General features: G+C 50.3%; 3 protein-coding genes across 3 annotated transcripts; 2 read left to right on the top strand and 1 right to left on the bottom strand.

The window, feature by feature from the left end:
* Positions 1 to 2,504: 2,504 nt before the first annotated feature.
* On the top strand, positions 2,505 to 4,242 carry F5B22DRAFT_651410 (L-lysine 6-monooxygenase (NADPH-requiring)-domain-containing protein; the record flags this gene model as incomplete). The annotated part of the gene is made up of 3 exons (XM_047979458.1): positions 2,505 to 3,406; positions 3,502 to 4,057; positions 4,132 to 4,242. 3 exons carry the CDS (start codon positions 2,505 to 2,507, stop codon positions 4,240 to 4,242), a joined length of 1,569 nt encoding a protein of 522 aa, XP_047825970.1.
* Positions 4,243 to 5,269: 1,027 nt separating this feature from the next.
* On the bottom strand, positions 5,270 to 7,416 carry F5B22DRAFT_495152 (poly glycohydrolase-domain-containing protein). The gene is made up of 2 exons (XM_047972392.1): positions 7,205 to 7,416; positions 5,270 to 6,893 (listed from the first exon to the last, which is right to left on the bottom strand). The coding sequence occupies exon 2, from the start codon at positions 6,787 to 6,789 to the stop codon at positions 5,401 to 5,403; it is 1,389 nt and encodes a 462-aa protein (XP_047825969.1). The 5' UTR covers positions 6,790 to 6,893; positions 7,205 to 7,416; the 3' UTR covers positions 5,270 to 5,400.
* A 1,726-nt stretch (positions 7,417 to 9,142) lies between these two features.
* F5B22DRAFT_639690 (uncharacterized protein) lies at positions 9,143 to 10,594 on the top strand (the record flags this gene model as incomplete). Its single annotated transcript, XM_047977751.1, has 5 exons — positions 9,143 to 9,196; positions 9,304 to 9,505; positions 9,572 to 9,688; positions 9,744 to 9,798; positions 9,946 to 10,594. The coding sequence occupies 5 exons, from the start codon at positions 9,143 to 9,145 to the stop codon at positions 10,592 to 10,594; spliced, it is 1,077 nt and encodes a 358-aa protein (XP_047825968.1).
* Positions 10,595 to 10,598: the final 4 nt, after the last annotated feature.

Raw genomic sequence — 10,598 nt, 5'->3', positions numbered from 1 at the left:
TAGATATTGAAGCCCGAGGTATGGAACAGCCGTGAAATGATTTATGCTCTATCTATAGATGTGAGTCGGTCAGTAGCCGAATGATAGACCCGCCAGCATCTACCTAGCATAAGTGAGGAGGAACTGGCCTAAGCTGTCCAGACCGAGGTAGGCTAAAGACTACCTAGGTAGTATATCTAGATAGGTCTGCGAGTTTCAGGTGGCATTTTGCGACTGACGATTATTCGGGCCTCGCATGAGGTAGGTACACGTGTATTTGAACATGGGTTCCAATGCATCCACATCACGACTCCGAATCGGCTACAACAACCCGTAGCTCGAAATCGTGGCGCAAACATCTCGACTAACTCTCCTTAATTTCCCGCTTTTCGCTTGTAACTACCTTCCTCGTTGGAAAAACCTGCGTCGACTGCCACAAACAACCACGGCAACCGTCGGGTGTGTCATACCTAGTTCCATACCAAGAAACATGGCCCCATTTGGTGTCCCGATTTGATCTTATCTGATCATCAGATAAAAAATTTTCATTACACCAAGGGCCAATATCGCCAGATTAATATGGGCCAGTCTGGCAAGGGTAGGCAACTACCGCAGGATCTGATAACTCGGTAGCCGAAAGTCGGCTTTTCCTGGACCGTAGTTGTTGGGCCCCGCTACACCGTCGGTTAAGCTCTTTGGAAGACGAGCGCACTCATTGTCTCTGCATGAACTCGGGGTCTTCTGCCATATCAGCCACCAGGTAAGGGAAGATTCATGGTGGGCTCATACAAACAACGCACAATCATTGCCCATGTAGGTTAGGTTTGTATGTATTATGTATGAGCGTCTTGAACTACTGTACATGTACTTGAAGAGTGTGCTCATCACGTGGGATGGTGGCAGAAATAGCTAGATATTCCAAACCATTCTACACGTAGTCTAGCCCATCCCCCACTTCGTATTCAGTTTCCATTACAATTCCGTTCTCGAGATGAAGCCGTCGATTGACCTTGGAGCCAACGCCGCGCATGTCTCGTCCACAGCATGGTGCACAGTCTCTGCAAGTCGTTGGAAGTCAGTCGCCCAAATACCAACCGTAACCTCTTTCAATCCGCGGCCGGGCTTGTCAGGCATGGAAGCTGGATCACAGCAAACTGGAACTTTCCAATGGCTCTAGCTCGGGTACACACCTCACCCTGGACCGTGGGGCCGAGCGAGATTGCTTATTTTTACCAGTTGAGTCTTCCGCCCTAGTATCCTTTCTCAAGCAAAATTCCGTCTACCCGTGGGGGCAGGCCAACCGTGATTGACCCTGAATGCGCGATTTGCTTGCTTGATGGTGGAGATGGCGGCAGAATTGGATGATGAAAATTCACATGCCACCAATAGCACGGCCAGACTCGTCGTCGTCGCTACGGCGGCTTGTCTTAGTCCCATGCAGGCGCATCTTATCTGATCCGATGATAATGCCGATGTCGCCATCAGCCGTTGACACGCCAGTCTTGGCTGCATCATGATGATATGCATCGTCATTACTGCACAAGTACGCCCTTTTTTTTTCTTCTTCCCTCTCCTCCAGCTCAGGGCGCCTCACTCATGAAGATATCGAATTGCTAGGCGCTATCTGATAGACAGAAGAGGAATCTATTGAAAACAGAGACTCATCTGCATGAAACTTGTGCGTTTCCTAGGCCTGTAGACAAACTAGGAATAAAAAGATGATCCGCCCACTCGAATCTAGCCATCGACTTATACTTGGGATTTAATGCTTGTACACAGTAATGATCGCATCCACCTACGAATATAGTATTCCATTTGCGCTAAAGTGGGTAGAGCGCTTGCCTACTGTAGCGGACTAGGTACGATGAAGGATGGATTTCCGTTCCCAAGACGTCTACCCATACCATTGCCTCAGACGCGCCTTGCAAGACGCAGCACGCCACAGCGGTCAACCTCGTTGCACTTGTCCATGTCCCAATTCTGCCCTGGCGCTAGAACGAGGCCCATGATACATACTACAGATCTGTAATAAAGCAGCATATTCATCTCCACCCGAGTGCCTTCGCTATACCCAAGTCTCACCTTGACACTTGCCCGGCCGGTACTAGGCCGCACCACGATTCTGGAAGAGTACATGTCGGTAGCGACGGAATATGGGTCTTTCAACTGTCTTCGGGGTATAATAAGATCTGCCTCCTTCACTGGCCAGCAAATTTGAAGTCCCGGCAAGTCTTCCACATCCCCGGGTTTCCCATCTGCTATATTGGTATGTTTGCTCAGTCTCCGGCCGTGTCACTTACTAGGTGTCACTTATAACATCACCAAGAGCCTAACTTGCCATTTACCCACCTGTCTCTCTAACTTAACCCAACATCACGACTGAGATCATTACCGTCTTAGATCTGGACTCACTTTCAATCCGATTTATCACAACATAGTTAGCTAACTTGCATGATAGCTTTACAACTGCGGACTGCCAGACGACGCGAGCAATATCGTACGTAACGAAAGTGGCCCTCAGAACCATGGCTCCTCATAGTCTTGTGGACGACGATCGCCATGTCGTCTCCATTGTCGAGCGAAGCTATCCTATTCAGAACACTGTGAAAAAACCCGTCGCAAACAGCACGCGGCGAAGTATTGTTTCCAAGCTAAAACCCACTCCCTCCAACGAAGTTCATGACCTCATCTGTGTTGGCTTTGGCCCAGCTAGTCTGGCTGTCGCTGTGGCCCTTCACGACTCAATCAATTCGGGAAAGCTGCCCGGGAACAGCGCTTCAGGGTCACCCAAGGTTCTCTTCTTAGAGAAACAACAACAGTTCGCCTGGCATGCCGGAATGCTCTTACCTGGAGCTAAGATGCAGATCTCTTTCATCAAAGACATGGCATCATTGAGAGACCCGACCTCCAAATTCACCTTCTTGAACTACCTACACGAGAACGGACGGCTCGTTGAGTTCACCAACTTAAGCACATTTCTTCCTGCGCGAGTCGAGTACGAAGATTATCTTCGCTGGTGTGCTAGCTCGTTCGATGACGTCGTGCGATACGGTAGTGAGGTCATCTCGGTTTCTCCAAAGCAGAGGTCCTCGGGACCGGTATCTACCTTCACTGTCACCTCCAGGAACGTCAAGACGGGTACCATAGTGACACATACAGCCAAGAACGTGCTATTTGCCATTGGCGGCCAAGCGTCGATACCCAAGTGCCTGCCCTCCAACAACCCCCGAGTCATCCATTCTTCCCAATACGCATACTTAGTGCCCCGGATACTCAAGCAGCGAGATGCGCCATATCGCGTGGCTGTTGTTGGCGCTGGGCAAAGCGCGGCAGAAATATTTAGCAACATACAGAACTTATACCCAAATTCGAAAACGACTCTGATCATGCGCTCCGAGTTCCTGAAGCCTAGCGATGATTCTCCATTGTAAGCCAGACCCTATATGCACGAAACAGTCCAGCGCTAGATATCACGCGCATCCGGCATGAATGGGATTGAATGCATGACTGATATTTGAACAGTGTGAATTCGATATTTAACCCCTCCTACGTCGACGAACTGTATCAAAGATCCAGCGAGCTCCGCCACTCTCTCCTGGGAGATGCCCGTGCCACGAATTACGGAGTTGTTCGACTTGAGCTGATTGAGCATTTGTACGAGCGCATGTATGACCAGCAGCGAGAATTAGGGAAAGACAGCAAGAAGTGGCCACACCGCATCTTGGGATCAAGCGCCATCGCAGGGGTTGAGGCAGAAGGTGACAAATTAAGGCTGAGAGTGCGACCTATCAGCGAAGTCACCGACCGCGAAGACGAAATCTTCGATTGCGATCTCGTCGTGGCCGCCACGGGTTACCAGAGGCAAGCCCATCTGACCATGATGGAAGACGTCGCCGACCTTCTCCCCAAAGCCCCTGAGACAGCAAGCGCGGTGGGATCACAGCCGGGCAAGTACGATGCTCAGATCAGGGGGCGGCCGGTCAAGGTTGGTCGCGACTACGGCATACAATTCGCTCCCGGTAAGGTTTCGCCGGGCTCGGGTGTCTGGCTGCAAGGATGCTGCGAGGGAACCCACGGAGTAAGTTTCACCTGCCTGCATTCGCCCTCGCCATCAACACGAGCCCAAAAGAAATCTAACGACTGGTTATGTAGCTAAGCGACACATTGCTATCGATCCTCGCCGTTCGATCCCAGGAGATTGTCGACTCGGTGTTCGTAGGCCACGAGAAGCAACGAGAGAACGTATACCAAGCAAAACTGTGATAGTAAAATTAGGGGGGAAAGCGGGCTTCAAGTTTGGAGGGAAAAAAAAATACTTGGGGAAAATTTCAGCGAAATTTTGGAATTGCAGTAGAGAAAAGAGGTTTATATCATTTTCATGAAGAAGACTCCCGGGAGGATTGATATTCTTTGACGGGACGAGATATATCATGATTCATACCTATTCTACCTACCTACCTAGTCATACACTGCTTACATTTTAAACTCGGTCAATGCTTGCTGTTTTTTTCTGCTATTGCATGAGCGATATGCCATGCCGCGAACTTTATCCAACTTCTACTACCAGTACGGAGATGGCGGGTGCTGGTAGGAATAGAATCCAACTCACTATATAGGCTATCCTGCGTACATACCTAGCTACGCTCGTCGCTTCTAATACGAGACGGACATTCCTTACGGCACACCTCTGCGTCCGGACAAAGCATCACGGGTTCCTCAACTTGGTGTACGGCGCTGGTAATCTTGATACTGTACTCATCGTACGATACCTCTCTTGATATTCACCGCCACGTCTCGTATGATGCCGACGGTTAGAGACCGTTTACTAACTTCTTTGGTAGCGCTATTCATCTGCACAGCTGCGCAGTTCGAATGCTTGATCTGAGATCTCGCAGACTCAATGGTATCATGATTTAATTGGTCGTTCCTCTCATGATGGAATGCTATCCTTGTGTCTATCCGAGCCGCAACCGACGCACGAAAGACGAGAGTAGCGGTGTGGAAGAGGCTTCTAGCACTTCGTTGAGACCATGAAGGTCCAGTGAGGCCACATAGGACAAAACTTGGAAGATAAACCATGGGCAATAGCCATCCTAGTACAGCCGCTATAATCATAGCAGGTAAACCATTACGTCCGCAATGACTACAGTGCTTATTCATTATAAATATAACAGCTATTATGAGGGCTATTATAACGAAGGGTCAGCCTTACATATAAATAGCCTCGCACATAAACATGTAACTTCATGCTAATACTTGTATGATTAGCCCTTCTATAAGTATACCTAGTGCATAGGCGTTAAGTCATAGTAGGCTTAGTGGCTTAACCTGCTATGATTATGGCAGTCTATCGTCTTTGGTTTAATCTTCTACGTTTTCAGGTGGCAATATGCCAGACTCGAGTAAGTCCATAGCATGACATCACGCGCCCAATCGCTCTACCATCCAGTCAAGCGTCTGCAGTCTCGCAGTATTTCTAGGTATAGACCGAAGGAGTCCCATCAAGTCCTGCGCCGTCACCAATCGGCCTCTCACAGCCGTAACAAGACGAGTCAACGACGAGACGATCTCGCGAGCCTCGCGATCACAGATGATCTTCAAAGACGTATGAGCCGCAGAAGCAGCGCACCACAACAGCGCGACTTTAACATAGGGGTCGCCGCCAAAGGCACCGCAGCCCCAGAGCGGACTACAAATAACCTCGTACATCCCTGATGAGAACGCAATGGCGGCTTTATTGACTTCTCGCGTGAGATTCTCTGGTACTAAATCCGGAAGACCGCTCGCGTCGCTTTCGACGTCGAGTTCCAGCGCGTCCATGAATAACATTGTGCGAGCGCGCCATTCTGTAGATATAATCGTATCTTGCGGTATTGCGGTGATATTCCGTCGCTGTCCGGTGATGCTCAACACGGCTTCTGCGCCTCTTACTACGAGGACTTGGTTCTTCGCTAGCGGAGGCGTGATTAGAACGGCTGGACATGATGCTGGCGAGCTCCCGACGTGGACTTCTTCTTGTGTTGCGGATTGTCCGAAGCCGATGAATCGGTTTGCGGAGACTACGGCTGCGCCGGAGGGCAGGCCGAGTTGGGCGGGAGATGTCTCGTAGTTGTCTACAAGCGTAATCTCGATTGGACTAAGAGGCGCCTGTGACGAACCTACTGTCGTGAAGTCTGCCTCAGCGGTTACCAGGGTGTAAGTCACGTGGCAATCGTCTTGTTGTTGATCAGACGTAGAGAGGAACGTCCCCAGGTATGTTAATAGGCAGGTTAGATATATCCTGCACGCTTGCTCATGGCGTTGGCCCGAGGCATACCATATGCTGAAGTCGAAGTACTCCTCCCGCCACGCCGGCGGACATAAGGTACACAGGAATTGATGGACCACGAGGCATGCTGTTTGACGTCTGCTTAGCTCCAAAGTAGATGTGGTACCTTCGGCGCCGAGAACCGGAAGGATTCCGCTGGGAAAGTGCTCCGGGAGCTCGAGGGCGAATTGGACTATTAAGGGCCAGTATGTGCCGAAGAATGCGGGCTCCAATGTACTTATGAAAGACTTGAGGAATCCGTAGTCGCCTGCTGGTCCGGAGCTCCCGCGCAGGGTGACGGCGATGGTGTCTAGGAGCTCGGCCAGCTGTGTTGGTGTTTCTATCGGGGTGGATCTGAGCAAGGAAGTGAGGATCGGCCAAAACGGTACTTGTCCGTCTGGGTCCTCGAGATCTTCTGTGTCATCTATGATGCTGAAGCGGTCGAAGCATTTGAAGGATGCGGAGCAGGGGAGAAGATATCCCGCATCGTTACTACTGGTCATGATGGGTAATGAAGACTAGAAGGGAATAGCCTGCACATGGTACGCCGGGTCGCAGGAAGCGTTATCCTGACAAGTGATTTATTCAAGTCGTTCGGAATCGGGTTCTAGCATCTAATTTCAGTCTCCTGTGTGGTTTACAACCAAGCTAGTAGCGAGAAGAGGCTGAGGGATTCTATCCACTCAGCCGAGCTCAGCTAAGTTCAGCTAAGCCCTTTCCATCTTATTAGCATTTATCCCAACGACAATGTTCATCTGCGCTCCATTGAATATATTCTGAGTATCTTTTCTATGATTGCTTCCGAGGCTTGGTTGTCGTCTTGATTTAGGCATGTACGTAACTAACTACCAGTATTTAACTTGTTCCATACGCGCTATTCCGCAAAGAAAAGTACGGAAAGTCGAAAGAGATACTAACCTCGATTGTGATCAGTCTCGACGCAGGTTGGGGGCCGTACAAACGCGGCAACTTCAGGAAATGCTTCGGCAACTGGTAAGTAGGTATGCTACATTAAGCATAGCGTGTATTCTTATCGATGTTCTCCAGCTCCCGAGGTCTGGGGAACCTATACACTACTGCATGCCAACACCCAACAAGGTGTAGACCGGAACATCGTCAACGACGTGGGAGCTAGGTATCAAGATCAGTTGAACCGAGATCGTGAATGTCCGGGAGACTTCGGGTGCAGGCCGCGATGGATCCTCGGCAGAAGACGTTCATGCAGGGTGGGTAGGAGGCAGAGTCGGCCGCCTCATTGTGATTCTACAGCTGATTGGTTCAGCCTATGAAACGGCGACAGCAACGGCGACGATAGCCGCTATTATTCTCGTGATCCCATGACTTTTATATTTTTTTCAATAGTCCATGTAAGGAAGCTCTTGGTTCCCCATGGGGATTGGGAAAACGCTTGGCATGGGTGGCATTGACTCTGACAGCCAAGCTGACTCATGTATACGTGTAGTCTCTCACCAGCTTCGCATACAGCCTCACGTATCTAGAACCGTGGGTATTGGGAATTAGACCAGTGGTCACGCATATAGCTGATAATGACGCTGTACTATTACGGGCGGCGAGTAGAGTCAATTGACAGCAGGGTGACATCGGTTTGGATGGGGTATCCGAGAATTCATCGTTGGCAGCCAATCTGTCGGCAAATGGGTTACAATTTGGGGAGTTCGTGTACGGAGTAATCTGAAGAGGTGGGATAATCCGGAACGGGCATCGAGATGGAGGTTCGGTTCTCGTGACGACAACGGCAAACACGACACCGGACGACGGAGCTCGAGAGCTATCCATTGATGGATGAGCGAGTTGCGCTAGGTGCTACGGAAAACCTACTGTCGTGCTGGGGCGGGGCAGTGGACGAGATGCCGCCAATCATTTGGCAATTGAAATAATAGCCCCTCAGTACATCGGCGATCGCATATTTTTGCAAGCAGACAAAGTACCGCATCAGTACTGCATGCAGGTCCCGCCGAAAGAGGGGCTGCCAGGGCTGCCAAGCGGCCGCTCGGCGGACTCCTAGTGGACTTGTAGCGGGCTCGAACCACCAAGCCGGTGTCCACTGATGTGATCATATGCAGTCATAGAGCATAGGTACCTACCTACCGTACCTACCTTATGTACCTAGGTACTTAGAGGCCCCAGCTCTCTCTCTGCCCCTCCTCCTACCCCTCCCCCTCCCCCTCCTACGCCAGAGACGACCTGATCTGACAGCTACGCAGGCTATGTAGGCGCTGACCTCAGATACTTACCTATGTGTGGTGTTCGCGGTGCACAACCACTGTAATATAGGTACCTAGGTAGGTACCTATCCAATAAGTACATGTCGAGAAAAGCTGTCGTGATAATAAACCTCATACATCTCTCTCACTTTCTTCCCTTCTCAGCAAATACAATACGGCACCTAGTCAGTAGGTAATCAGTCAGTAATCGACAAGTAGGTGATGATTCCACTCTTTCTCAGTCATTCTACAGAGTATCTAGTCAGGCACCGTGCTCCCTAAGGTACTTACCTCTCGCCTACCCATCTTTTACGGAGGTCCCGTCGTAAAGATCAAAGCCCATAGCCCATAATTCGAACCACCTACAGTACCAAACTAAATTCGTCCGGCTTCACCTTGCTTCTCCTGTCCTACAATCTGCTCCTCTTCTCCCTGCTCCAGACCCCCTCTCTCGTCCGCTTAATACCTCATTGCTATTCTTACTTTTTCTTCTTGCCCTTTCTTTCTTCCCTTTCACTCTCCATACATACCAGACCAGACCATACCAGCTAACTTCCTGCTACTACGCAAAGCTTGTTCTTGTCGCTCATACCCCACCTCACCTCCGAATACCACATCCGAAATGGCTGTCATGGACAAGCTCGGACTCAAGCCCGGCGTCGTCTACGGCGAGAACGTCTACAAGGTACGTCTACTGCTGTCCCGGGGCCTCTTTCTGCCTCTTGATCACGCCCTTTGCGCTTCCTCAAGTACATGACGCATCGGCTGACTTGAAACCTCGTCTGTGAACAGCTCCTCAGCTACGCGAAGGAGCAAGGTTTCGCTCTGCCTGCCGTTAACTGTACCTCTTCTTCTACAGTCGTCGCAACTCTGGAGGCTGCTCGCGACGCCAAGTCTCCTATCATACTCCAGGTCTCCAATGGCGGCGCTGCCTTCTTTGCTGGCAAGGGCATCTCCAACACCAACCAGGAGGCTTCCATTGCCGGTGCCGTTGGTAATTACAACCAATTCCCTCTAGTTTTACTGACTACTGGCTGACATGACACTCTTTGTTTTCTAGCCGCCGCTCACTTCATCCGCTCCATCGCACCTCTATACGGAATCCCAGTGATCATTCACTCCGATCACTGTGCCAAGAAGCTTCTTCCTTGGCTAGATGGCATGCTTGATGCCGATGGTTAGTGCTGACGGCATATTTTTGAGTCAATGGACGGAATTCTGACATGATACAGAGGAATTCTTCAAGAACAACGGAACTCCCCTATTCAGTAGCCACATGATTGATCTGTAAGTGTGATATCTATGTCGCTCCAATTGTTCAAGATTCATGACGGCCACACTACCCGTCTATACATCATATACTCTGTTCTTCTCATCTACCACGGAAAAATTCGAGCTCCTTAAGTACAGAAGGGCTAACATCTGGCTGTTTAGGTCTGAGGAGGATTTGCAATCCAACATCGAAACCACTGCCAAGTACCTAAAGAGATCCGCCGCCGTCAACTTATGGCTAGAGATGGAGGTCGGTATCACCGGTGGAGAGGAAGACGGCGTTAACAACGAGGACGTCGACAACAACTCCTTATACACGCAGCCTGAGGACATCTGGGCCATTCACCAGGCCTTGAGCCCTATCTCAAAGATGTTCAGCATTGCTGCTGGTTTCGGTAATGTCCACGGTGTTTACCAGCCAGGCAATGTCAAGCTTCGACCCGATATCCTGGGCAAGCACCAAGAATATGCTGCTGAGAAGCTGGGCGTGTCCAAGGACAGCAAGCCTATTTTCTTTGTCTTCCACGGTGGTTCTGGATCAAGCAAGGATGAGTTCAAGAAGGCCATCGGCTACGGTGTCTGCAAGGTCAACTTGGATACCGATCTGCAATGGGCGTACCTGTGTGGTCACCGTGACTTCATTACCAGTAACATTGAGTACCTCAAGACACAAGTTGGTAACCCCGAGGGCGCCAACAAGCCCAACAAGAAGAAGTACGATCCCCGTGTCTGGGTTCGTGAGGGTGAGAAGACCATGAAGGCCCGAGTCGTGGAGGCGCTTGAGGACTTCTTTGCCGCTGGCAAGTTGTAAAATG

This window comes from Xylaria bambusicola (assembly GCF_022495145.1).
Source record: "Xylaria bambusicola strain CBS 139988 unplaced genomic scaffold F5B22scaffold_68, whole genome shotgun sequence".
NCBI classification, from domain to species: domain Eukaryota; kingdom Fungi; phylum Ascomycota; class Sordariomycetes; order Xylariales; family Xylariaceae; genus Xylaria; species Xylaria bambusicola.
The sequence above is the reverse complement of the archived record's forward strand: the minus strand, read 5'-3'. Positions and strand labels throughout refer to the sequence as shown.

Coding starts and splice junctions, on each gene's coding strand:
- F5B22DRAFT_495152 (XM_047972392.1), bottom strand. CDS start 6,789: ATGACCAGTAGTAACGATGCGGGATATCTTCTCCCCTGCTCCGCATCC.